The sequence below is a fragment of the Zootermopsis nevadensis genome, unplaced genomic scaffold, assembly GCF_977971745.1.
Source record: "Zootermopsis nevadensis isolate Lab colony 2312 unplaced genomic scaffold, Znev_1.0 Znev_ptg000023l, whole genome shotgun sequence".
Classification (NCBI taxonomy): Eukaryota; Metazoa; Arthropoda; class Insecta; order Blattodea; family Termopsidae; genus Zootermopsis; species Zootermopsis nevadensis.
In genome coordinates, this window is record NW_028259155.1 from 8,728,253 (window position 1) to 8,754,498 (window position 26,246).

Here is a 26,246-nt window from a genome sequence, read left to right on the forward strand (position 1 = left end):
TATAGCAGAGCTGGGCAAAGTATAACCCATAACCCAGATGTGAACCTCTATATCTGTGTGTGTGTGTGTATATATTATAATTTTAAATGTTCCCCCCCCCCCCCCCCCCCCCCCCCGACACTGGTGCTCGGGAACTATGTGGTATTTTTTAGGATATTGTCCATTTTCCATTATTTCAACACTAATATTGAGTGTGTATACTCAGTATGTAAGTAGATTAGCTACTTTATAATTCAGTAAATAACTAAGTGGCATGAGAATGTTGTATGTGTTGTGTACAATTTATAAATGGTAGAATGAAAACTGTAAAGAAGACGGCTGTCCACTGTGGAAACCTCAAATCCTACGTAGAAAACTGTGTACTTGGAAAAGATTTCAGATTGTAGGTTTACTGGTAAATGTTTATGGATTATAATGGAATTCATATACTAACTAACTAACTAACTAGATGGCTTACCGAACCCAAAGTTTCATCACCGAATTAACCAAAGCCCTCCACCAGCCCCTGTCCCGGAACAGCAAAATCCAGTCGCCTTCAACTCCTATCTCCTATAGATCCCGCTTGATATTATCTTCCCATCTACGTCTAGGTCTCCCCAGTGGTCTCTTCCCCTCAGGCTTCCCAAACAATACCCGGTGCACACCTCTTGTCCCATCCATGCGCGCTACATGCCCCACCCATCTCATTCTTCTCGACTTAATCACCTTGACAATAATGGGGGAGGAGTACAGATTTTTAAGCTCATCTTTATGCAGTTTTCTCCACGCCTCATCGTCTTCTCTCCTAGGCCCAAATATCCTCCTCAACACCCGATTCTCAAACACCTGCAATCTGTGTTCCTCCATCAGAGTGAGAGACCATGTTTCGCACCCATACAAAACAACAGGCAAAATTATTTCTTTTGTATTTTAATCTTTAGGTTCTTAGAAATGAGAAGTAGCAAGCATTTCCTTAATTTAATCTCCTCCTAACTTCCTCATGAGTTTCATTTTAATTTGTTATTGTTGTTCCCAGATATTTTAACTTTGTAACCCTTTCAAAGGACTTATTAGCCACCCTAAGATAATTCTGCCCGCCTGTCTTCTGCTGACGAGATACTAACATGTACTTAGTTTTTTCTGAATTTACTTCCAGCCCCACTTGTCCACTAGCCTCTAGTAAAACTTCTGCGTTCCTCTTTATTGTATTCATAATGTCCCCCAATAAATTAACATCATCAGCAAATGCCAACAGCTGATGAGTCCCGTTCAATTGCAAACCCTCCTGCCTATCTTGGACTTTCCTGATGGCATATTCTAGCGCAAAGTTAAGGAGCAAGGGAGACAAATCTTGGAACATACAAGGTTACTGTTTTATGTTTCGTATAATTTCATAATATCTTAATTTCTAACAAATTATGTAATGAAAGTAATACGATACGATACTCTATTGTTTTCATATGATGGGAACACTGACGATATTTATCTGACGTAGTTGCTAGTATGCCTAGCTGCTACCAGGAGCAATCAAGTTGCATTAGTAGGAAAATGAAATTGCAATTAGGAAGGCCAAGATTGTGCTCTGCTTTTAAGTATCTTGTGCTACAGCTGTGAAGAGAATATTTCAGAGACGGTTTTGTAGAGCACTGCCGACTCATCAGTCCATTTGTCAGTGGTATGATCTTTTTATGGAAGCAGGTTGTTTGTGCAATGGTAAAACCAATGGTTGTCTTTGGCTCAGTGATGATGCAGTGGAAAATATTAGGCAGTGCTTCCTTTGCAGTCCACAAAAATCAACCTCTTGTACCAATGGCGAGTTTCAGATGTCTTTGACCAGAACTTTATGAGTGGTCATATTGTATGAATGATGATAGAAAAGTAATTCATTGACATTTTGTGATTAACTGTGTATTATGTTACAGATTCAGTTGCAGGACCTTGTTGTACTTGTGCGTGGAAAAGTTTCCAAACAATCCCGTATTGTTTTGGGAGCATTGATCATGTCTGATGTCCATGCTAAAGATGTCATAGAGGACTTGGTTAAGAAGAAATTTCATTCTGAGTTAGCCTTCACATGGCTGGCTCAGTTACGGTAAGTCATTATATGCATAAAATAGCTGTTACTATTATGTTTCATTAATGTTTACACTTCAAGATGTGTGTGTGTGTGTTAATTGTAATAGTCTGATTTAAATTAATTTTCTGAAAATTCATTATCAGTTGCCAACTTGAAAATTTTATATCTTAATTGCATCATGCTTGTGTTTCAATACAATACTTTTATTTTCCGTCGTTTATAAAAATAATACAAAACAAACGACATAGAGACACCATAGAGAAATATCATATACAAAGAACACATAAACAAAACCTTGCATTAAACGACAGTAACATTTACACGAACAATCCGATATTTAACATTCTACAGTCCATTGACCCAACCCCCTAAACAACTTTCACCCAATATATATAGCCATACACGATACTCACAACTCAGTTACTGTCTGCCATTCAATAACAACGGACACGCACCTCATACACAACCCGGTATGTTATAATACTTTATATTTTGTGATTACATTTATTTTGTTTGTAATACGATATATTTGAATAATTCCTTAAAATATTATAAATTAGAGTAATATTATTCCATTTCCTATTTCGGTAGCCTTATCACGATATGAAAATTAAAATTGATTTTGCAGATATAGGCACCCAGGCGCGTCTCCAAAAATAAAATCGAAGAAGCCTGGAGATGTAATAAAAACGAGTAAAAACAAAAGCAATATAAGCAGAGCAACAGATACACCAGATTTTAATTTTAATTTTGATAGACCTGACGATGATAAGATTGTATATCGAAACATGTCGTCAATTTTAAAATGTAACAATTTTATGTGAAATTTTATATGATTTTAACAATAAGCTTGTGTAAACGACGGAAAATAAAAGTATTGTATTGAAAATTTTATCACCTAATTTATTAAATATGTCGCCCTCAGTGGACTAGTGGTTAGCGTGCTTGCCACTGGATCCAAGGTTCGCAGGTTCAAACCAGACCGAGGTCGATGGCTTTTAAAGGTGATAAAAATCTGTAACACAACTTCATTCGGAGAGGAAACAAGATGTTTCGTTAGCAAAATTCAGCGGCCATTTCTCACCCAAGTCTCCTGATTCACTGCTAGATGGCTCTGGCAGCCAAATCAGGATTTATTACAAATTGTGCATGGGCTGGTCACTCATTACTCACAAACGCACGCTTCAAAGATTAGGAAACCTCCGAATAGGAGGAAGTGAAACCCACAACTGGCTTGTAGAGCCAAGGAACAACAACAACAATTTATCAAATATAATCAGTGGCGGTCCGTCCATAAGAACTGCAGAGCTGCAGCACCCCCTATAATATTTCAAAAATTAAAAAAAAAAATTTTTGTGTTTATATAATTTGTAACACTTTGTTTCCTCTATATAATTATTTTAATATTGTGGGCAGTGGAGTGAGGGACAGTTCACTGGTACAGTGCGTATCTGGGCTGCAATGTTCGCAGCTCCATCTGCTTGTCACAAGTTGATAGCGCGGTGCGAGGTGGAGTGAGGGGGCAGTTCACTGGTACAGGGCACATCTGAGCTGCAGTCCCCGCAGCCGGCTTATAGAAAAAAGACCCTTGCCCAGTACCACGTTTTCTGTATCACAAACTGTTTCGTGGTTGTTGTTAATGAGTGTTCAATAATTCTATGTGCTGACTATTTGTTCTAATAATGATATTGAGCAAAGGAAGTGTATCATAGTTATGGCAAATTACTTTTTCTAAATTGTGTTTGAGTGAAAAAAGTGATGTAAAAAATCATGGCCGCCCTCTTCCGGACTTACAAATAGGTAAAACATTGTCGATGACGTATGGGTTTTCTCCTGATGTAAATTTACTTTTAATTTATTTATATTTTTACATGTTGAAATACTACTCTGATTTTTTCCCGTTGCGCAGCACCACCACTGCCCAGACTCACTAACAGCCACTGATTATAATGATCTTTGTCTTTACATTCACTTGAGTATTCTTCCAGGTATTATTGGGAACATGGTGTAAAGATTCGCAACATCAGTGCAACAATTAATTACGCATACGAATATTTGGGTAACACTCCTCGACTAGTCGTTACACCACTGACTGACCGCTGCTACCGTACACTAATTGGTGCATATCATCTGCATCTCAGTGGTGCTCCAGAAGGCCCGGCCGGCACAGGCAAGACTGAAACAGTCAAAGATTTGGCCAAAGTCATCGCAGTTCGGTGTGTGGTTTTCAATTGTTCAGATGGTCTGGATTATATTGCAATGGGAAAGGTACACAATTTGAGTTAATGTGCAAATAAATGCAAGAAGTGTGCAGTTTATTCTTGACTCACCAATCACTGCAGTCCTGTAGTCAGTATAACTAACTTTTGGATCCATGGAATATGTATACGTTTCTAAACAAAGCTGGAAATTTTTGATGCAGAGTGAAGTTAAGTCACAAACTGTTTGCCTGACAATGTGAGCATAATGAAGTGAAAGGTTTACAAGAAAAGAGGAGTATTTAAAAAAATACTGATTGATTCAGCAAACCGTACTAGATGTTCTGATACAGAAGTATTGGCAATGCACTTATTTATAGATTCTGTGAGAATAATTTTATATCATGACTTGAGTCATTTTTCTCTGCTTCTCACAAGTGATACTACACACTTTGAATTAAGTTTTGACAAGCTGAGGAATCTTGTGGCCATCAGTGTGGTAAAATTATCTTGCATGTTCTTCACTTTAGGTTTGTCATACTCTATGAGTTATTTCACACTTATGCATTTCTTAAAAGTGTTTTTTAATCATTTGCATCACAATGTGCTCTTGTTCTTTAGTTCTTCAAAGGTTTGGCGTCATCAGGAGCATGGGCCTGTTTTGATGAATTTAACCGGATTGAACTAGACGTGTTGTCAGTAATTGCCCAACAGATTCTGTGCATCATGCAAGCAGTTCAAGCAGGTGTTAAGAAATTCCTGTTTGAAGGTACTCAGCTCAATCTTAATCCTGCTTGCTACATATGTATCACCATGAACCCAGGATATGCTGGGTGCTCAGAGCTACCTGACAACCTGAAAGTAAGTTAACTGTTTTTCAGCTAATTTCAGTATTGTTCCTGTCATCAAATTAACAACAAAATAAAAATTGGAAATGCACATTTTCATCATTTTTTTTTTGTCGCCCTGGGTGGTCTGGTGGTAGCGTGCTTGCCACTGGACCCAAGGTTCGCAGGTTAAAACCTGCCCAAGGTCAATGAATTTTTAAAGGTGATAAAGATCTGTAGCATGACTTCCTTCAGAGGGGAAGTTAAGCCAGTGGTCCCATGTCGCAGATGTACGGCATTTGAATGAACCTTACGAGCATGATATGAGATGTTTCGTAAACAAAATTCAGCGGCCATGTTTCTCACCCATGTCTCTTCTGATTTGCTACTAGATGGCTTTAGCAGACAAATCTGGACTGAGTAGGAATTGTACGGAGGCAGCAGGTTTGCCACTTGCTACTCTGAGGCACTAAAAGGGGCCAACTTGACAAGTTACCTTGAACAACTGTCTGGAACGGGCTGAGGGACCCAGTCCTTAGAGATGATGATGATGAATTCTGAATTTTTTGTCCTCTTTTCTTCTGTAATATAATCTTCTCTCATTGTTGTTGTCATTGTCAGCATCATCATTATCATAATTATTTATTCCCTTATCACAAGTTTTTCCTTTTCCTGGTACTTCTCTTCTTGAAACAGTGGCGAACCTCACCACTCAGGCTTCAAGTTTCAGATTGTAGCTTTTTCTTATTATGTGTGATATTCCTAGTGTGGGTGTGTTATTTGTGTTGAATCTGTCGAGTGCTTTCCCGGTATTGTTTCCAGATATTTTTTAGTCTCTTGTTGCCATTGATTTCTGGTATGACGAGGCATTTCATGTTTCACATCTACTGAACTTTTATACTTAGATTTTTGTATTTTAATTTCTTGCCTGTCTCCTTGTATATTACATTCCCATTTTATAGTATTGCTACCTTATCAGTAAGAAATTCTTATCTTTCTTGTTTTTATTTATTATTTCCGAACTATTCGCTAGAACATTTCATCGCGAATCACCCCGATGATAGCAGTGACAATGATCTCTTAAACACTAGTAGACTTCTACCAGACTACACAGCGCTACAACCCAGAAGACGGCCATCTTCTTGATCTTAGTATTTTTAGTAACAGTATTACTGTAAGTATTAATAATAGTAGCACAGTTTAAGAATAAGAAACAGCAACATTGATGCTGTTACCATTTTTCATAAGAGCACAGTCATTATTTTTATCTTATTACTCTTAATTAAGTCATCATATGAATGTAAATATAATTAAGGTGTTTTCAATACAGGTCCTTTTCCGCACTGTTGCTATGATGGTACCAGACTTTGCTCTCATTGCGGAGGTTTCGTTGTATTCATATGGTTTTATGGAGGCTAGAAGCTTATCTGTGAAAATTGTAACTGTGTATCGCCTCTGCTCAGAACAGCTGTCATCTCAAGACCACTACGATTATGGTATGTGTAGTGTATGAACCAAAGCCGAAGATCTGAATCAGTAAAATACAGACTGAAGAGCAGTAATGGGTTATGTTGAACCTTCAGGTTCTGTTCTCAGAGACCTGGTTTGCTTTTAAATTAGTGCTGCCAGGGCATGACGCTGATCACTCACTCCCTATCTAGTACCGAGGTTAAGAATGAGTAGGAGCTGTACCTACTCTCCCCCTAAGCACCTACATGGCGTGCAGCGGGACAGCTTTACTTTTAATTTGCTTTTTACGAGCGGTGATAACAAATGACTGATGAGGAAAGTCGTGAGTTAGACGCTGAGGTGCCGAGATCTGGTGGCTAAGTGGGAACTATTGAACAAAGTGGATTTAATATCTAAAATGCACATTGCAAAGAATACATTAGGATATTATGTGTAGTTCGGTACGGAATACACTTTCTGAGATTATTTTATTTTACTTCTCTTAACTTCCAGGAATGAGAGCAGTAAAGACTGTGTTAACAACTGCTAGGAACTTGAAGTTGAAGTTCCCAGATGAGAAAGAAGAAATGTTGGTCCTTAGGTCAATTATTGATGTTAATCATCCCAAGTTTCTTCCTTGTGATGTTCCTCTGTTTGAGGGAATCGTATCTGACTTGTTTCCTGGTGTTGTCCTCCCTCAGCACAGTCATAATATATTTCTTAATGCTGCGAGAGAGGTGAGTCAGTTCCCAGATTAATTTGACATTTTCTTAATTATAACAATGCTCATAAAATTTACCACTCAGGTCAGCCTGACAGATATGATGTTGGGGAAGAACCACCAATTCATTGCTCAGTAAAATGATGTAACCTAACCTAACTTGAATCTTTACTGCACGAACAGTACCCAATAAATATACGGGTTATTTCATAACCAGTCTGTCATATATAATGTGAGGATGTTTCAGGAAGTAATTTTGAGTAGAAAATTTTCATACAGCATTAGTCCTATTTCTAACTGTTGCAGGAAGAGGAATGAGGACAAATGGAAGGTTCCTCTTATTATTAATTGCTATTCTTGTTTGAAGGATTTATGTGATGTAAATAAATTATTCTATTTTATGTTTAAAGGGATAATGTTAAATAGTTTGGTGTGTAAGAATGTGTTTATATACTTCAAAAGATTATACCTTTTTAATCTTGTTTAAAGTGGAACCTTCAGTTCATATTTGAAAGTAACAAGGAGGCTGAGACAGGATGAACTTTAGAGCTGTCATTTATGTAATCTGCTAATGGGATGTCGTTCTTCTGATAACAGGAGCCTGACAGGCTGTCTTTTTCAAGTCTGGCTAAATTTCAGTATTGAGAATAAAATCAGGTGATGTAACATGTTTTTTCAGGATCTTTTTTTTGATGTAAAATTGCAGAAAACATTCTTTCCTTTTGTTTTACTTTTAGAAAATAAAGTACTTTACTTAACAACATGAAATTAAAATAGATCATTAACATTATCAAATATGAGTAGAAAAATAATAAAATTTATGTAATTATTTTGGATAGTATTAACAACATTTGAAGAGTTGGTTAGGTTAGGTTAGGTTAGCATCTTTTCTCTTTGTTGCTCAGAATCGCAGGGAAGCGCAACCTCCACCATGTATTGAGTTCATTGAATGTGCCTTCTGTACTTTCTTTCATGAGGGCAAAGTTTTATATGCTTTTTAGGCTGAGAACTAATAGCACAGCTCACAAAAACACAGTATCTAACATTTTGACTTCACTTCAAACATTCTTGCAAGCAAATATTCATGCGTACAAAATTTTCTACAGTGCAGTCAGATCATTTATAACATCTGATTCATTACAAAGTTTTGATACAAAGTGATGGAAGTATCGTGAAAGACTGTTTTCATAACACGTGTCCATTTTGAATATACCTTTATTGAGTACATGGCAACAGGGCACATAGAACTACAGAGATGCAGCATAGGGAGAAGTGCTACATTGTTTATTCCTGTTGAATCAGTTGTTTTATTATGTGATTATTATGCATGCTGTGTTCTATAAGAACATACATATAACAGAATAGACTGTGCTGGTTGTTGTTATGATTCATAAAGTAGAAAAGTGACCAGCACTTCAATTCAGGGCAGGTCTTGAACGAGAACTTCATGCTTCTGATTAATTCTGTCATAGGTTTGCAAGTCAAAGGTTTTACAACCTGTTGATGCATTTCTGCAGAAAGTTGTCCAAACCTACGAGATGATGACCATACGTCATGGATTTATGTTGGTAGGGGAACCATTTGGAGGAAAGACCTGTGCACTGAAGGTAAGATTGTAATGCGATTATCATGTTAAAGGAATTGAATTTTATTTTTCCAGTCATATCCCCTTTCTATAGGCCAGGTCATTCAAAACAGTAGCAAGGGAAATAGTAATATGTAAGTTAAATTTATTAGGAGTATAGGTAGTCAGATGGGACAAGAGTGGCACTGAAAGAGCACATGATTATGCATTTTTGTATGGGAAATTTGATTTCTCACATCAAGGAAAGAACACAGGCTGATGGTAATTGTAGGTTTCTGATGAGAATATTTCAATGGTTGAGGTGACGAGCGTGGAGAAGTCTGAATAATCTATAATTTGTGCTGTTCACCGGTTATTATTAGGGTGATATGGGGAGGGAACGTAGCATGCGAGGGAGAGATGAGAAATAAGTATAACATTTTGGTTGGGAGGCCTGAAATAAAGAATCATCTTTCAAGTCCTAGGTATAGATGAGACAATGATATTAAAGTGGATCTTGTAGAAGTAGGTGGGACATTTTGGTCTAGATTCATCTGGCTGTGTGTAAGGACCAGTGGTAGTCTCCTCTGAATACAGTAATGAAGCTTCGCATTCCATGTAAGATAAAGACTTTCATGACTAGCTGTGTGAATATTAGTTTAAGAAGGACTCTGCTCCATTTAGTTAGATAGTTAGTTGCCTGTTTTCAGAGCAGGCCTTATTAGTTTTCACATTTCAGTATATTAAATTTTTCAGAGATGTTTACATTCCGAGTTCCATTTTCAGTTTATGGCTTCAATCATTAACCTGAAGTCAGTCATATTTTTCACCTGGTTAGGATATTTTACACATTTTCTGTAACACTAAACAAATCCTCTTTTAACTTATTTGTGAGTTTACTTAATGACATTATAGTATGAAGTGCACATTAGTGATAGGATCTCAATATTATCACATTTTTTTGCATAAAATTATACACAAAATACATGTGAAAGACCCAGGCTAGAGGACACTGTATGTACTTGGTCACGTGTGGGTCATAACGAGATACCAGTAAAGCTGGAAGATGGTTGTCTCGGCCGTGATGTTTATACTTCTGTCTGATAAGCGCTGTGACTGCGTGTATTAATTGTCATCCAGTTCTAATGCACAATTTCTTAACAGTTCAGGGAATGTAAGCAGAAATGAATTAATCATGTCTAGGAGCAGGATGCTTTCTTACTGATTTATCTCAATCTGTAGGAGAGAAAAGAGAGTTCAATACTAGTTCATGCACTGCATAATTCTTAATTGTATATAGTATAAATAACGATAGTTTAGGGTGAAGTTTTCCCACCTCCTTAATTTGCTTTTCATAAGGTCATGCTGTTGCGCTCTTCAAGAATATTTGCTGTGCACCATTATTTAATTATCTTCTTTAATCTTATCTTGGTCATGAACAGTGTCAGTACCAAAATAAGTGGAATTGTGAGAGCTAGGCTATCCATGCTGACAACCACTGCTGGTTGCTCATTCAACCAGCAAGCTGTTGGCTGGCGAGGCATTGCCAGTTGTTGCAATGAGTTGACGTAGGAGTTGCAAAGCTGCAGAGTGTGTACTTATGCACACGTGCATGTGCTCTTACACGCTCTGACAGTATCATAAGAGACACGTAATGAAAAAATAAATTTATGGCATCTAAATATTTTGAAGTATGTCAAAATTTTGGGATATTGTTTTTACAGAAATGACATTTCAAACAAAAACATAATGTAATTTTGTTTTTCTCACTGTCCTACTGTTATATAACAATTTGCATAAAATATGACTTTTTTTTAAGAGCGAAACTTTGCTGTACTCCTTAAAATATACAGAATTCAGCTTGTATTTGAAGGGAAATTTACAAATTTGAAGCCTGGGTAACCTGCTTTTATGTAAACTAATTAATCCAATAGAGGAAGATACTGATTTCTTGACTTATGAACATCAATACATAAAAATTAATTTATTATCTTGCTTAATATTTTAATAATATGTTCTTATGAATTGGTCATTCCTCTCTTTAACAGCAGAGAAGTCTCCCACCATTTCATTGCTTCCCTCTTGCAGTTAATCCTGTTTCTCCTTTCGTAGCAAGAAAAGACAGTGCCACCTTTTAAGCAAATAATAAACAATTGAATCCCTCTTCAAATTGTTTTGCTTCTTTAATGATATTAAACAGTATTGCTTTCAAATTTTATTCATTCCAAATACATTGTATTTCAACTTAATTATGGCTTAAATAAGTCTCTTGCATTCTGTCTTGGAACCCACAAGATTTTGTCTATGGGAAATCGCTTTCTAAACAGAAGGCTTATGAACAAACTACAATCTGCTTGTAAGTAGCAGACGTTGAAAGAATCTTGTTCATAATTTTTCTTCGAAGCAATTTTTGTCATATATTTGTACTTTCAGGTTTTGGCGGACACCTTGCGTGTCATGGAAGAGCAAGGACATAATGAAAACAAAGTTAAGATCAGATTCATTAACCCCAGAGCTGTTACAGTCAGCCAGTTATATGGGTGGTTCGACCCATTATCAAATGAATGGACTGATGGAATTGTTGCTACAACATTCAGGTATTGCTTGTGCTTTTACTAATTTCCCTGATGCTGCTGTTTTGCATTATATTACAATATTGATTCCTTATTTAAAGGCAGTTTCATGGATTTCTATAATCTCAATTTTTCTTGTACAATAGATATTTTAATTTTTAATTTTTGTGTACCAGTAAATACATTTCTGTTGCAAATTTCAGGAAATATTCAACTGATGAATCTCCTGACAGAAAGTGGTTGATCTTTGATGGGCCTGTGGATCCGGTTTGGGTAGAAAACATGAACACAGTCTTGGATGACAACAAGAAGCTTTGCCTTAATTGTGGAGAAGTTATTGTACAAACTGTGCAAATGTCAATGATATTCGAAGTAATGGATCTGTCTCATGTAAGACTCAGTCTCGTCATTTTTACCCCACAATTTTTAGTTCAATAGGTGCAGTGTTCCTCCAGAACATGGTAACCGCCTATAAGACTTGGCATCACACCACAGAGAACCAGCATTGGCAAGATTATTCACGGTTGTGCTTATCTCTGCTTCATTATGTTTGGTACACTTTGTTATGTGCTCTTACTGGAAGTATCATTAGTTAATAGTTAATTATGTTAAAATAGAGTTTTAGATGTAAAGCATGTTTAAATAAAAGGTTTTTGAAATTAAAATCCTTTAGTTTACTAGGTTGTTGACTGATCAGTTTATGGTTTAGTTTTTGTATGTTCACTAGGCGTCACCAGCAACCGTTTCGCGTTGTGGTATGATCTACATGGAGCCATCAGCTTTAGGCTGGAAGCCGTTGGCTCTCTCCTGGATTCAGCAAGGAAATCTTGAATGGGTAAAAGGAAATGAACAATTTATGGAAGCCTTCCTTGACTGGCTTGTTCCACCTTGTCTGCTGTTTGTAAAGAAACATGGAGTCCAATTGATTACTGGTGGAGTTACAAATCTAGTGGTGTAAGATACTAATTATTGACCAGATACTGATTTGAGATCTTATATTTTTTTCTATTGCCATGTCTGCCTTCTGCCTTCAAAATATAATTGCCACAAATTGAGATCATGCGCGAGATTTAAACAGTGACTAGCTAGAAGAAATAACTCGGTTTCCTGGAGTTTAGTACAGATATATCTTCTGTAAAAAGAAGTCTGTATCTCGGAAGTGGCCAGTTCATTTGGTTCTTCTTCACACTGTAGTATGAGCAAAGAACCTTATGGGCCCATTCATGCCTTTTGTCTGTCATGGTTCTCCTAGGAACTAGGCAACCCACATTATTACCTAATGTAATTCGAAAACACTGTTGCAAAAATTGGAATTGAGTTCACAGCAATGTCGTCAAATCACAACACTTATCTTGATACCATTGTTGTATTTGTTATTCCTTCTGGGTAAGAGAGACATGAGATTGCAATTTCTTTCAGCCGAAATTTTTGTTGAACGACCTGCTGACGTCACCATTTGTGATGTGGCGGTGAGAATGTGTCTGAAGTTTCAGTGAACTCCAAAAATACACCTTTATAATCTCATTTAAGGACAGTACAATGCCTGTTATATGGCAAGTGAGCAATGACCTTGAGACAAGATGTGTTCTGGTTCCAGGGTTAATCTCCTGTAACCTATGGTAGCCAGTAATTGTAATGTCATTACATTTTAACACGTAGACACATCACTACTACAGTTATTTCTGTAGTTGAAATGTTTAATGTGTCCCTAATATAATAGCCTGTGTCCGTCACACTTAACTGTACAAGTATACCATTTGTGCAATGCAGAAAAAGTGAATTTCAGTTCTGATGGTGGTGACTTTGGTAGCAACAAATGCAAACAAGGCCATGGTGTGGTCTGGCAGAGTCTGCGTTTTGCAGCAGTCTGATGTCAGGCGGTTGGTTTAGTGTTGGTATTGTGTGGCAGATGCCATGAAGGTGTTTTTGTATTTTAATTTAGACTTCAAATAAATGTTATAAATGTTTTACATTCAGTACAGTTTGCAAAACTAATTCTGCAGTAAATGCTGTCTGTTAACTTTGATGGGTCATACTACACTAATTAAATTTATGTTTCCGTATTCGATTTCTTGGTCTCTCTACATTTTTCTTTTCGTTTCTTTTTGGTTTTTTACGCATCCTTGCTTGCAATAATGAGCTTAAATTTTAATATCATAGTGACTTCTCAGCAAGGTCATGTGAACTAGAAACATTGCTTAAGTATATTGTTTAATTTAATACCTGAAAGGTAAACATAATTCATTGTAGAAATTCTTATAAAATTTAATTTCATATGTACACTTATTTTGTATGTTTTAACTATTACAGGTCTACTATGATATTAGTGAAAATGTTGCTGGAAGAAGCCGTACGTGCAAATGAAGATAAAAAATATCTTCGCATCTGGATTCAAGCAGCGTTTGTATTTGCTGGTGTATGGGGCATTGGAGGGAACCTGGATACTGACAGTCAGATTCAGTATGATGAATTCTATAAGACTTTATGGAAAGGTGAGTGGGAATGTTTTGTCACATGGAATGTGTCAGTTTCTTCATTGTGATTTTTTCAAACTTGGGACACAGTTTCTTTTCCACATTGAGATGAAAACATTGATCCTGTAGTTCATAATCTATTAAAATAATATCCCATTTATCCAAATACCATCCATATCATTTTTTATGAAAATGTGTGTTACAAAAATGGATATATGTCTGATTCAAGGATTTCATATGGATACCACAAGATACTGCAGAAGAACCTGTCAGAACAGCAAGTAAAATGTCATTTGTAACGTGAAGTAAATATTGAACATAAAAGAGGGAAATTACATAATGAAGAGCTTCATAGTGGTACTTCTCGTAATATATTATTATTCAATTCTGAAGGGTTCTGACGATGGTGGATTACACTTAAAATTATTCACTATCTGGACTTTTTTCCATCGTCCTTGTTTAAAAGACGAAGAAATCGTGACGTTTTGGAAACTAGCTCTATCTAATTGACCCAACTGAGTAGGTACCTCTTTCCTGAAGACGGAACGTCGTGGTTCTTCGTCTTTTAAACATGGGCAATTGAAAAAGTCCAGATAGTGAATAATTTTAAATATATTATTATGACGATCAAATCAAGGAAGATGAGATGGTGAAGTATATTTTGATTAGATTATGTTAGATCAGATAGCTTCATTAGATGAGTGACTTTCAACTTCTCAATAAGGACTGTACTCCATGGAGTGATTTACATAGTTTAGATGAAATTCAGTGTTACCATGGGTTAAATGCATGTATTTAGTGATAATTTGAGTTACTTTTAATATGGTGAAGTGCATGTTTGAAGATGTGATCTGAAGTGTTGGTGATGGGAGGGATTACACAGCTTGGCTGGGAAATGTCAGCACATCCTTCACACAGCCCAAGATATTTTCCCATGCCGCGTGACAGGACATTTGGACACCATGACAGAGTCGGAACAGAAATATGTGAGCAGTGAAGACAATTTCATTCAACCAGTTTAAGGCTGCTTTTGGGGCAGTAGAACGTGTCAGGTTATGTTGCGCTGTAGACAAAGTCTTACTGATATGCGGTGTGCAGTGTCTGATTATCTGTTTAACTCTTCACATATTGAAGGACCCCCATATAATATATATTGTTAAAAATATTTTCAGGTCTTAATCCAGACTACCCTATTCCAGAAAGTCTTGAGAAGGTGGATATTTCAATACCTGGGGAGGGCACCCTTTATGATTACACGTATAATTTTAAACAGAAAGGAAGCTGGAAGTATTGGCCAGAAATACTGAAGACTGTGACTGCTGTGGAGAAAATTAACATCTATCAGATGCTAATTCCAACTGTTGAATCAATGAGGTGAATTTGAGCACTGTGTGGGATACTTTATAAACTAAATGTGTCTGGGAAAATTTAATTGAACTTTGTACTGCTTTGTGGGTTTGCTTCTTTAAGAAATCTGAGATACTACATTACAGCTTGCCCTTGTATGTTATTAAATTATCTACTGCCTGACTCGGGCATTACTTCTTTGTACAAGGAAGTACCCTAGAGCTGTGAGAAGTGAATGTATGTATGAACAGACAGCGTTTTGCATTTATTAGCCATGAATTACATGTGTACTTGTTTTCATATGGTCCAGGTGGCTGTGGCACTAGAGTTCTGTAAAACTTTTGAACTATTTTATCTTTCTTACTAAGAAATCACTAAATGTTAGAGAATTTATTGTTCTTTTTTCCTTTTCTCTTTAGATATCAGTATCTGATGGAACTGCACATTCGTCATAATCATTCTATGCTGATGGTTGGTAACACAGGGACAGGGAAGAGTTTCTGTGTGCAGAACATGTTGATGCATCAGTTACCAGAGCAAAAATACATTCCAGCACTTATCACATTTACTGCACACACTACGGCAAATCAAACACAGGTGTGGAGTTATTATTAATTTCACTAAGAATGCTCCAGTTCCACATCTTCTTGTTTCTTTAAAAGTCAGTGTACAGAGAGTTTTCGTAGTGAAGTGAACCATTGCTTTACAGAGCCATTTTTTTTAGTCTTTCCAGTACTTTGCGTAATTACTGCTTGTATTTTTAGGAGCTTGTCCTCTCGAAGTTACATAAACGCAGGAAAGGTTTGTATGGACCCCCAGTGAACACTAAATGTGTTATATTTGTGGACGACCTGAACATGCCGGTAAAGGATAAATATGGAGCACAGCCGGCGGTTGAGCTGCTTAGACAGTTCTTTGATCATGGCCACTGGTAAGTATGTGCAGTGGTTTTGCATCCAGAATCCCAGGGTGTTGCACCGTTAAATGCTGTAACCACACAAGTCTTTCCTCATCCACTGGAAGCAACTCTTGCGCCACCAACACACAGAAGGGTACTGTTTTGCTTTCTTGACAGCTTTTGGGAAAGACTAGACAGTGATTTGGAAGGTTAAGTCAGAATTATTGGATGTATTTTCTTTGACAATGTTATGAATGAAGGTTTACCTCGCTGTTTTTCAGTACATTTGTAAACCAGATGACTGATAAGTGTCAGACTGCCAAGTAATTTTACCAAGATGTTGCACATCAAATTCTGTCTATCCTTTGTGCCCTGTACTATATTATCAGACACCTTCTTGCCTCTTGCATGTCAATCCGCAAAGTTTGTCATCTCTCTCATTAGTTTATGAATACAACATTATGGTGGCGTTAGTCTATCCCGTACTGGTTTTGAAATTTCCTGTATGACTCCTTGAATGACACTGTTCACTAGTGTATGTGACCAAGAAAGAGACAGTCGTTGATCGAGTGTATCTTTCCATCAACAGAATGAAATGCAGACTGGCTATCACACAGCACGCGATAAAACATTCCAAGAATGAGTAGAGCAGTCCACTAGAACTCTAAGCATGATGGGTCGCAGTTCTTTAAGAACTGCGGTTTGTACGCACAGTATTTGATTGCTGTTATTATATAGGTTTTGTTGCTGAAGGTCTATGACCTCTAGTAAGGGATCATTTTGTAATTTTTCTCCTCTTGCACTGTGTAAAATTTGGCCATTTCCAGGAGCAAACTGCCTGAGTCTCCAGTGGATGTAGGTGTTTAACATGTTACATGTATCATCACACTGGGTATGAGAACAATTTTACCCCCTTTAGAAATGTAGTCATAGGATATTCTTTTTATGTATCCACAAAGTCCATGTAGGAGGTGCATGAATAACCCCAAACTGATCCATATGAACTAGGATTCAATTTCATCACACCGCATTCGGAAAACAGTGAAACTCAAAGCATGTTATTATAGTTATTATATTTACTAAAGATAAATAAATACATATTTTCTTGTAGGTATGACTTAAAAGATGCAAGTAAGGTGCACCTGTATGATCTAATGGTGCTGGCTGCAATGGGACTTCCCGGCGGCAGTCGGCAAGATGTTTGCCAGCGTTTCTTGCGTCACTTCAGTATTTACGCCATCAACGAATTCACAGCAGAGAGCATGACTAAAATATTTACGAATGTTCTCAGCACTGGTCTCAGAGTATGTCACTTCAGTGAAATGTATGAAATATTTTAATTAAAATAAGTGATAGAACATGTAAATAGGATGGGTAGACAAGGAGTATACACAGAATTTTGGTGTGGAAATCCCTTGGAAAATAACCACTTTGAAGACCAAGAAGGAGAGGGAGGATACTATTAAAGTGTGTGTTAGGGAAATGTGAGGTAACACAGTTATTTCCAGAAATGCAGCCCTGGCAAACTAGAATCCATCTGTAAATAATTTCAACTTACACTGCAAAGTAAATTAAGTGGCAGAGTTATAGCAGCCTGCATGTGACTGAGTGATCACTTACTCGCTTTAACTCTTCTTACAGAGAAATGGATTTACAACAGATGTTGCATCTTCCGTATCATGCATGGTAAATGCCACACTGGATATGTACAAAGCGGCAATTCATAGTCTGCTCCCGACTCCAGCAAAGTCCCACTATCTCTTCAACTTGAGAGACTTTTCCAGAGTGATACAAGGATGTGCTCTTCTTAGGAAGGAAAGTGCTGACAGCAAGAAAGTGTTTGTCAAGTAAGTTTTCCAACATTATTTTGAATCACTGATAACTTTATCTGTACTTTTGTCATGCTCTTCAGAAAAATAAATTATACATTTTAGAATTTCTCTATAAGGTGTCCAATATAAGACACGCACGCACACGTATACACCAGTATGCATAAATACACGTGTGTGCGCACACATACAAAATGAACCAGTACAAACTGTGTCACAACGTACTTGCATCTGTCTTCGGCTGAAAATGACCCATGTGTCATGAACTCTGACAAGCCTCTGTTGTCATCATCATCACAGTTGTTGCTTTGTTGGCAACTTGATAAAATTTTCACATATATGTAACTTATCAAAACTACGTTCACTCCCGGATGTGTCGCTACGTACACTATCGTGCACTAGTTTACATAGTCCTCCACATACATTGTTTTACTACGCCCCCAACGCAATATTTGGTAGCAACGGCTCAAACTCAAGAGTGCTTTCAGTCACAGTCAGTACCTCATCTCAGAAACAGTGGGTTTAAGAAACACACTGTCATTGTCCTGTAATTTTCATTATTATCACAGTCTTTAGCACACTAATCAACATACGAGATACTCTTAAAACACTTACCTCTCTGAGTGTTTATACACTTTCAGATTTTTATCGTAGGAGTCAACACTGTTATGACATTTGTTCCTTTGTTCAATTTGAGATTCTCACCTCGGTGAGTATGAACCCGGCTGTCGTCTGGACTCTAGCACAATCTGGCAAGGACCCCTTATACATCTGTAAAATTCTACCAGACTGCAACCCAGAAGACATCCATCTTCACCTTCATCCCTTGTTCTGATCCATCGTCATTAACGCAATTTCAGAGGGCCGGTTGTAATATCTCCTGTTCTCCGTTTACAGACTCTGGGTCCATGAGGTGTTACGAGTGTTCTATGACCGCCTAACAGATGAGAGAGATAGGCAATGGTTTTATAGAAAACTGTGTGACTGTGTTCAAGAAAACTTCAAGGATAACTTTGATATATTATTAGAGACACTTCCCATGGAGAGTGGTGTGGTAAGTTAGCTACGGCATGCATGTAAGTAACGTTCTCATTTGAGGCGTAGAGTATGGGTTGAAATCCTTCCAAGTCAAAAAGACTACTGCCATTTTCCATTATGAATGCAGAACAGGACAGTGGATTTGTTCAGCAATGTTTGCTGTTTGAGCAGCGTACATTGACAGGATCAGACTTACATTTTTCTCCTGCTGTAAAATGAAGTTGAGTATAGTGAAAGGAAAGAGATCTCAACGATAATAGTTGTTTGTTTTGCTAACAGTTAACAGTGTAAGTAAGGGCACAGGAAATTCATAGACCATAATATTTTTTCTGTTGATTCTTGTACTTCAGGTAACTGAGGAGTCACTCAGATTTTTAATGTTTGGAAACTTCATGAATATGGATTCTACAGAAGACAACAAGAATAAATATGAAGAAATACCAAGCCTTGAAGCTTTCGTAACTGTTGCAGAGGCAGCTATGGTAGAATATAATTCAACCCATAAGGAAAAAATGGATGTTGTTCTGTTTAGGTAGTGGTAAAAGGCTTTTTGATTAATTTAAGTCAGTTTTTCTTTGGTTTTTCTTGCCAATTAAAATACCAGCTGAGTACTACTTACCATCACACAAGGATACTACACTGTCTCGTACAGATTCAGGATATAGTTCATCTATCAGATCTTATCCAGGAAGCAGCTGCCGCGTATATTACTTCTTGAGCAGTGATGCGGCGGTATTACCTTGAGATATATTATGACTGCTTCCTCCTGAAATTAATGATTCATGAACATTTTCATAATTCATTTGGTGCCATATAACCCCATATCACGTTAACATTAAACAACTTAAGAACTTAGTTCCAGAATTAATATTTAGATAACGCCTGTTATTCTTCTCATCTTTTGATCTAACGAACTGGAAATTGAGTCTGGCAGTCAGGTAGTTTTTCTCAAAATTTTTACTGACATAGAGCACATTTGGTGGTCAAAATATTTTCATGTAACTCTCAAACAACCTCATTTTTTTAAAAAAAATGTTTTTTTGAGCATAACACTACATACAAAATGTTCTCTCATGTTTCATTAAAGTTTGTATCATTCTTACGTAATGTAGTTTTCATATCATCAGTCGGTGCAGCTCTGCACTGTCCCCAGTAGATATCTGCATGTGTGTGTGTGTTACAGATATGCACTGGAACACCTCTCCCGCATTTGTCGCATTCTCACCATGCCGTGCGGTTCTGGCCTGCTTGTTGGAGTTGGTGGCTCAGGACGGCAGTCCCTTACGAAACTTGCTTCAGCTATTCAAGGAAACACTTTTTTCCAGCCAGAAGTATCCAGAAACTATTGTATGTATATAGTTGTAATAAAAATATTACGATAAATGTTATACCGTCTTTTAATTTCTGAAATTGTATTATCTTTATTGCTGATAGTTTACAGTACAGTGATGTATAAATTATGAATACTTGGACATTGAACATATCCACAACGTGTTAATCCTGTATTAGTAACATCATGCGTCTATCTGTAGAATTTTATATCGATACGTTATTAAAATAAAGTTGTGCTGTAAGTAGCATTACTGTGCAGAGTAATGTACGTCTCACATTTAATATTCAGATTTGTGCTAGGGCATGCATATTTATGTGTGCTTTTCATTGCTGTCAATCTTTTGACCATCGTCTGATCCCGACAGTTTGTATGTCTGCTACATTTGGGTGCCTATGGTTGCAAAATGCTTTTTATATGTCATTCTCAGAACTCGGATAACCACAGGAAATCCAGGACAGTTTTTGAGAGATCTCACTGTCCTTGCATGTCTCTGAAGTGCTTTTCTACTTCCAAAGTTTGAGGGAACTGAGCAATAAATTACATTGTATTTTTAATGAAAAATAATTTTTCTTTGAGTTGTAACCACCCTGTATTTATTATGCCCACTGATGGTCAAAAGGTGATTTTTACTTTTGTTTGTTAATTTACATTATACACTAATTGTGTACATGGTGTCGCAAGAGCATACTTGAGCTGTGATCAGAAAGGAAACCATCAGTACAGTGGCTCACCACGACACTGAAAGTTCTGGCGTGCATCCACTATCATAATTATGGTTGATGTCTTAACCCTAGAACACTAGATGGGAAAAGATACAAGCGAGTCTTAATTTGGATCCTCCTTGCTGAGTTCTGAAAGCAGAGAAGAGGAATTTGGAAAGTTTGTTTGCAGAAAAAATAGTACCTCTCGTCAGTAGCCTGTTCACGGACCCAGTCCTGAGCCACTTCAATCCATTCCATGTTCTTACAGGTGTTAATGAGTGGAGGGATGATCTGAAGACAGTACTCAAGCTGGCTGGTGGCCATGGGAAGGAAACAACTTTCTTGTTCACTGATGGTCAGATCGAGGAAGAAGTGTTCTTGCAAGACATAGATTCACTGCTGAATTCTGGTGAAGTGCCAAATTTATATGCTGTAGAGGAGCAGCAAGAGATTTTGGAAGTAAGTTGGCGTAATGTACAGCTGCACTGCGAGCTTGTTGCTTAGATGCTGAGATGTGACAGGATGAGTTGAGTGAGTGTTGTCTCCACAGTACCTTGAGCGTAGTCTGCTAGTTGTGCTGTGTGTGTTGTCTGTGACTTGTATTGCTTGAGAACACGGTGAAAACTGCAGGAAATTCCTGAACTGCTTCACTCTAAATGTCTTTGGAAAGAAGATAACTGAAAATTTATCCAGTTCTTAATGTTTTATTTGTATTGTCAGGAGATGAGGGATATCTAATCTATCTTATTTATCGATGTTATTCTCAGTAATTAACTTGGATAAGAAGAAACCAGTTTTCACTAACCACTTATGTTGTGCTTAATGAAATATGAATGCTCTTTTGGAATATGTGCGGCATGGCAGAACCTACGTATCATCTCGGAAGAGGTCAAAGTGTTGCAGCATTATTCAACTTAATGTTTTATGAAGTTTTTTTTCACCTTTGTGAGTCGTTGTCTAGCCTTTTGGCATTTCCATCATCAAATTACTTGCTCTTCAATAATTTTGCAATTTTGTTAAAAGTCTCTTTATTGTGATTCTTTGGTTTCTTAGTTTGCTGGACTTTGGTCAGTATTTTAATTGTCATATGCGCTAACATCTACATATGAATTATAATGTTTATGGAGAATGTTTCTCTTTCACGTCCCACGGATATATGCTGACCTGATCAGCTTATAACCTGGGACTTTCACTTTTGCCAAGTCTGGAGATAGGGATTAGATCTATCGATTGGGCCCAGCTGAGTAGGTCTACCTGAAGACATAGAGAGAGTCCCATCTCCGAAACGTCGTGTGATTTTATGATTTTATTTATTAGACGATGGAAAATATCCAGAAAACTCTTTACTTCTACATATTGTATGTCATCTGTAGGCTCACTTCATTATGTTCAGAGTCTTGTGTCGTGTTGGGGCGATATGCATCATGTTAAGTTGTGTTGGGTTTCGTTTGATCAGGTTAGGTAAGGATAAGTTAGTACATCTTCGGTTGATGTGTGCTTTCAACGACCTGCATTAAGTGAATGCATGTGTAGTTGATCATGTCTGTTCTTTTTTCTCAGACTTCAGAATTTGCAGTGAACTGGTATGTGTATTCTAGTATGGATTACACCTTTCCAGTCTTATAGTAATAAAAGTTGTCAGTGAATCCCAGCATTTAGAAAATAGCACTTCTTTTCTTTCAGCTTGTGAGGCTAGCTGCTCAAGGAGGCGACAGAAATTTGGACATCAGTGCACTAGCAGTTTTCTCTTTCTTTATCAGCCGTTGCAAACAAAAGTTGCACATCGTGTTGTGCTTCAGTCCTATCGGTGCATCATTTCGCAGTCGGTTACGGCTGTATCCATCGTTCATTAACTGCTGTACCATTGATTGGTTTTTGGTAAGTACTAGTTTAATTTTATGGTAGTAACATTTTAACAATCATAGAAATACTGTTAAATATTAAATGTTATCATATCAAAACGTCCTTTAACAGACTAACATGTAATGTGAAGGGCTGGGTTGTAAGATTTTGAAGTTAAGTAGAAATATGGAGGAAGAACATTGCCCTCCACTAGTCTTGGTTAGTGTCATGGAACAATCTCTGTTCAGTACTTTGATGGTCTAGTTGGTGTAGTTGCTTCAGTTGAATCTGATTTGTTAAAAGGCAAACTGTAATTATTTTATTTCCTTTATGTTCTGTTGCTATTTTTTATTAACAAATAAATTGCGAATAATGTTTAACAATGTTGAACATGTGAGATTTGAGGTTATGGTGGTGACTGTGTTGATGATCTCTTGGGTTCTAGCACCATGTGGACTGGCTAGTAGATGCCAACATTTCAGACAATCATACTCATTTAGCATAGTGCAGTCTTGACTGACGTTTCAGGAAATCTTACTGTCTCCACCCTCACGATTTAGACAGTAATCTCCTTTGAAACTTAGTGAGTAACTGCATGGTGCGTCATTCCAGAGAACAGCCATATTTATAGTTTATTCCATGATAACCTCAGATCTCACATTCATATAGTACTTTCCCCCCCCCCCCCCCCCCCCCACGTATTATAAAATATGATTCACTTAACATGTTAGGTCAGTGTTTATAATTTTGTGGGTTTAACTAGCAAGGGGGTTGATCACAATGGATGTCATGGAGCGTTGCCCACGTGATTTCAGTGGTTTTCTTTTGTTTTATTCTTTTTTCTATCCTCCTCTGAGGTGTTACACAGCACCATTGTGTCTTTTGGTAAAAGAGTGTTGCATACAGTTGCAAAATCCTGTTCGTCTGAGGAAGGGTGTTGACAGAGAAGAAATACTGAGAAACACTGTTTAATGTCTCCTTGAAATAAATGAAATAACTAAATTAGACATACAGTTAATTGTATATGCTTTTTCGTCACTTACAAGTAGCATATTCAAGTCATAATTTAGTTTTCCTAACATAGACATGTAAGGGAAATGAGAAAAATACAATGATTTTTATTACAAATTATTAGTACTGGAAAATTCTACATATACTTCTTTATATTTACAGACTTGGCCTGAAGAGGCTTTGGAGATGGTTGCGCTGAGGTACATGACTGACCTCAATGTCAGTGATGACGTTAAGAAAGCAGCTGTAATAGCCTGCAGATATTTGCACGTCAGCATGAGGTAACTGAAGTTCAGATACAGTGTTGTAAACAAAACTGTGCATGTGATTGTGTCAGCTGTGGTTAGTGGTTACTGTAACTCCATGCAACGGAGTCCTCCTTGAGAAGCTTTTGTTCAGACTTTCCAACCAAAATTCTTATGCATTTCTCATTGCCCCATGCCTGCTGCATGACCTACCAATCTTATCCTCCTTGATTTGATCGTTCTGGTAATATATGGGGAAGTGTACAGTTTATGGAGTTCTCATTGTGCATTTTTCTCCATTCTTCTGTCACTTTATTTCTCTTCAGTCCTAACTCTACTCTTCCTTTAATGTGAGAAACCAAGGTTTGAATTCATACTAAACAACAGGCAAAATTATATTACTTTTAACTTTACATTTTTATGTCACTATATTAAATACGTCTCTTGTCACAATGGTAAGGCTTGTACTCAGGCTCTGGATGGAGGAGAAGACTTTCATGTTTGGAGGGGTGTTTAAAATGAATTAAATAAGCAGTTTTGGACATCTGAAAAGGGATGGTCCTCCAGCTTAAGGGTTTGATGATGGCTAATGACACCCCACCATAAACAACCTCCATGTTAAAAAATGTTTCACAGGGCCTCCGACTTGAACTGATTGTTTTGAATGACGTATACAACAGAAAGGGAAAACTAGATATGAAACTTTAAATGTTGAGAGTCAGAAGGTTAGGTTTGTTGAACGAGGAAATCGCATGGGACAAGGGCGGAACTGAACCAGCAGTGGCAGTGTCGTGATGAAGCAGCCGGTGACCTGTGCCCCATTTTCCTGGATGTTTAAGCTTGACAGCCTCCTGTAGAAACTGTAAGACACTCTTATAGATGTGCTGAATAACAGTTTTACTCTGCGAGACAAATTCATGGTGAACAAACTTGTCAATATAAAGAGGAATCACCATGGTCAGCACATTTGAATGAACCTATAGTGTCATTATGTTTATTAGTATTTTGTGTAAATTTTGAATATGTGGCACAAGAATGTAATTTCTCACTTTCCTGTCTCCTTTTTGTGAACTGGGACAATGATTCTTCCTTTGGTGTTCTGTTTTCTGTCTAAATTTTCCTTAATACCCACTTGGTCCTGCTTCTTTAATTATACCGACAGAAATTTCTTCATATCCTTGTGATTTTTTTGTGTTACTGCTATTTCCAAACTTAACATTCCCGTCTTTGCCTTGTTTAATGTGTAGTCATTTTGTAGTTACTGCCACAGTGTGTGTCCATGAAAATATGTTTTAAATGTAATAATAAATTTTATTCAAATGTATTATCGTTGTGTTTATTTTTCTTGGTTTTCAAGGTCCGTGTCTGATACATTCTTCATGCAAGAAGGCAGAAAGACTTATATAACTTCAGCAGCATACATTGACCTGATCCGTTCATACACGGAATTGACCAATGCAAAACAAGATGAGATAATGGATGCAAAACTGAGATATGTTGGTGGAGTGGATAGGTTACTCTTTGCAGCTGAACAAGTAAGACTCATTATATTAGGGACTTCGTACAGAAATGTGGTTTTCATTATTTACAGTTTAAATTAAGTTTGGAATGTAATTTTCTTGATATTAATGATGTTGATGGTTTAGGTTACAGCTATGCAGAGACAGCTCTCAGACTTGAAACCGCAGTTAGTTCTGGCAGCTAACAAGACACAGGATATGATGATAGAGATTGAAAAGGAGACAGTCAAAGTCGCAACCGCTTCTGCTCAAGTTCGGGCAGATGAGAAAGTTGCCAATCTGCAGGCTGCCGCAGCTCAGGAATTGAAGAATGAATGTGAAGCTGACTTAGCTCAAACAGTACCTATTTTGGAAGGTAAGATACAACATCAAACATAGGCGATGGAAAATGACCAGAAATATACGTCTGTGCAATGGCTTTGTCAAAATCACATAGAGGAAATGATCAGATTGTGACTGTGCCACATTAGCAGATGTGACTGTAGAAAGCAGTCAGATATGCCCTTAATGTAAACTGTAACAAAATGGCATTCTCATTACAATAAAAAATTTCTGTTGTCAATATTATCACATTGGCAATGTATGTAAAATACTCGTAGAAATAGACTTCTCATTACCAG

The 26,246-nt window shown here is 37.2% G+C and overlaps 1 protein-coding gene and 1 long non-coding RNA gene across 6 annotated transcripts in view; both read left to right on the plus strand.

Annotated features, from left to right (window-relative positions):
• Positions 1–26,246, plus strand: part of Dhc62B (Dynein heavy chain at 62B) — an 80,760-nt gene that overhangs the window by 27,099 nt on the left and 27,415 nt on the right. For all 5 annotated transcript variants that reach the window (XM_087354236.1, XM_087354237.1, XM_022074947.2 and 2 more), the window contains 23 exons: positions 1,902–2,071; positions 4,045–4,324; positions 4,876–5,115; positions 6,412–6,577; positions 7,044–7,267; positions 8,724–8,858; positions 11,249–11,412; positions 11,592–11,778; positions 12,116–12,342; positions 13,699–13,880; positions 15,035–15,236; positions 15,629–15,806; positions 15,974–16,140; positions 17,219–17,411; positions 17,749–17,954; positions 18,834–18,990; positions 19,325–19,506; positions 20,158–20,321; positions 21,277–21,467; positions 22,692–22,886; positions 24,024–24,142; positions 25,464–25,641; positions 25,753–25,981. In XM_087354236.1, the coding sequence (XP_087210362.1) occupies positions 1,902–2,071; positions 4,045–4,324; positions 4,876–5,115; positions 6,412–6,577; positions 7,044–7,267; positions 8,724–8,858; positions 11,249–11,412; positions 11,592–11,778; positions 12,116–12,342; positions 13,699–13,880; positions 15,035–15,236; positions 15,629–15,806; positions 15,974–16,140; positions 17,219–17,411; positions 17,749–17,954; positions 18,834–18,990; positions 19,325–19,506; positions 20,158–20,321; positions 21,277–21,467; positions 22,692–22,886; positions 24,024–24,142; positions 25,464–25,641; positions 25,753–25,981 (4,336 nt within the window). The remainder of the gene's footprint in view (positions 1–1,901; positions 2,072–4,044; positions 4,325–4,875; positions 5,116–6,411; positions 6,578–7,043; positions 7,268–8,723; positions 8,859–11,248; positions 11,413–11,591; positions 11,779–12,115; positions 12,343–13,698; positions 13,881–15,034; positions 15,237–15,628; positions 15,807–15,973; positions 16,141–17,218; positions 17,412–17,748; positions 17,955–18,833; positions 18,991–19,324; positions 19,507–20,157; positions 20,322–21,276; positions 21,468–22,691; positions 22,887–24,023; positions 24,143–25,463; positions 25,642–25,752; positions 25,982–26,246) is intronic.
• On the plus strand, positions 2,281–2,785 carry LOC147872907 (uncharacterized). Its single transcript, XR_015536637.1, has 2 exons — positions 2,281–2,526; positions 2,685–2,785. It is a non-coding gene; the product is annotated as an uncharacterized LOC147872907 (long non-coding RNA).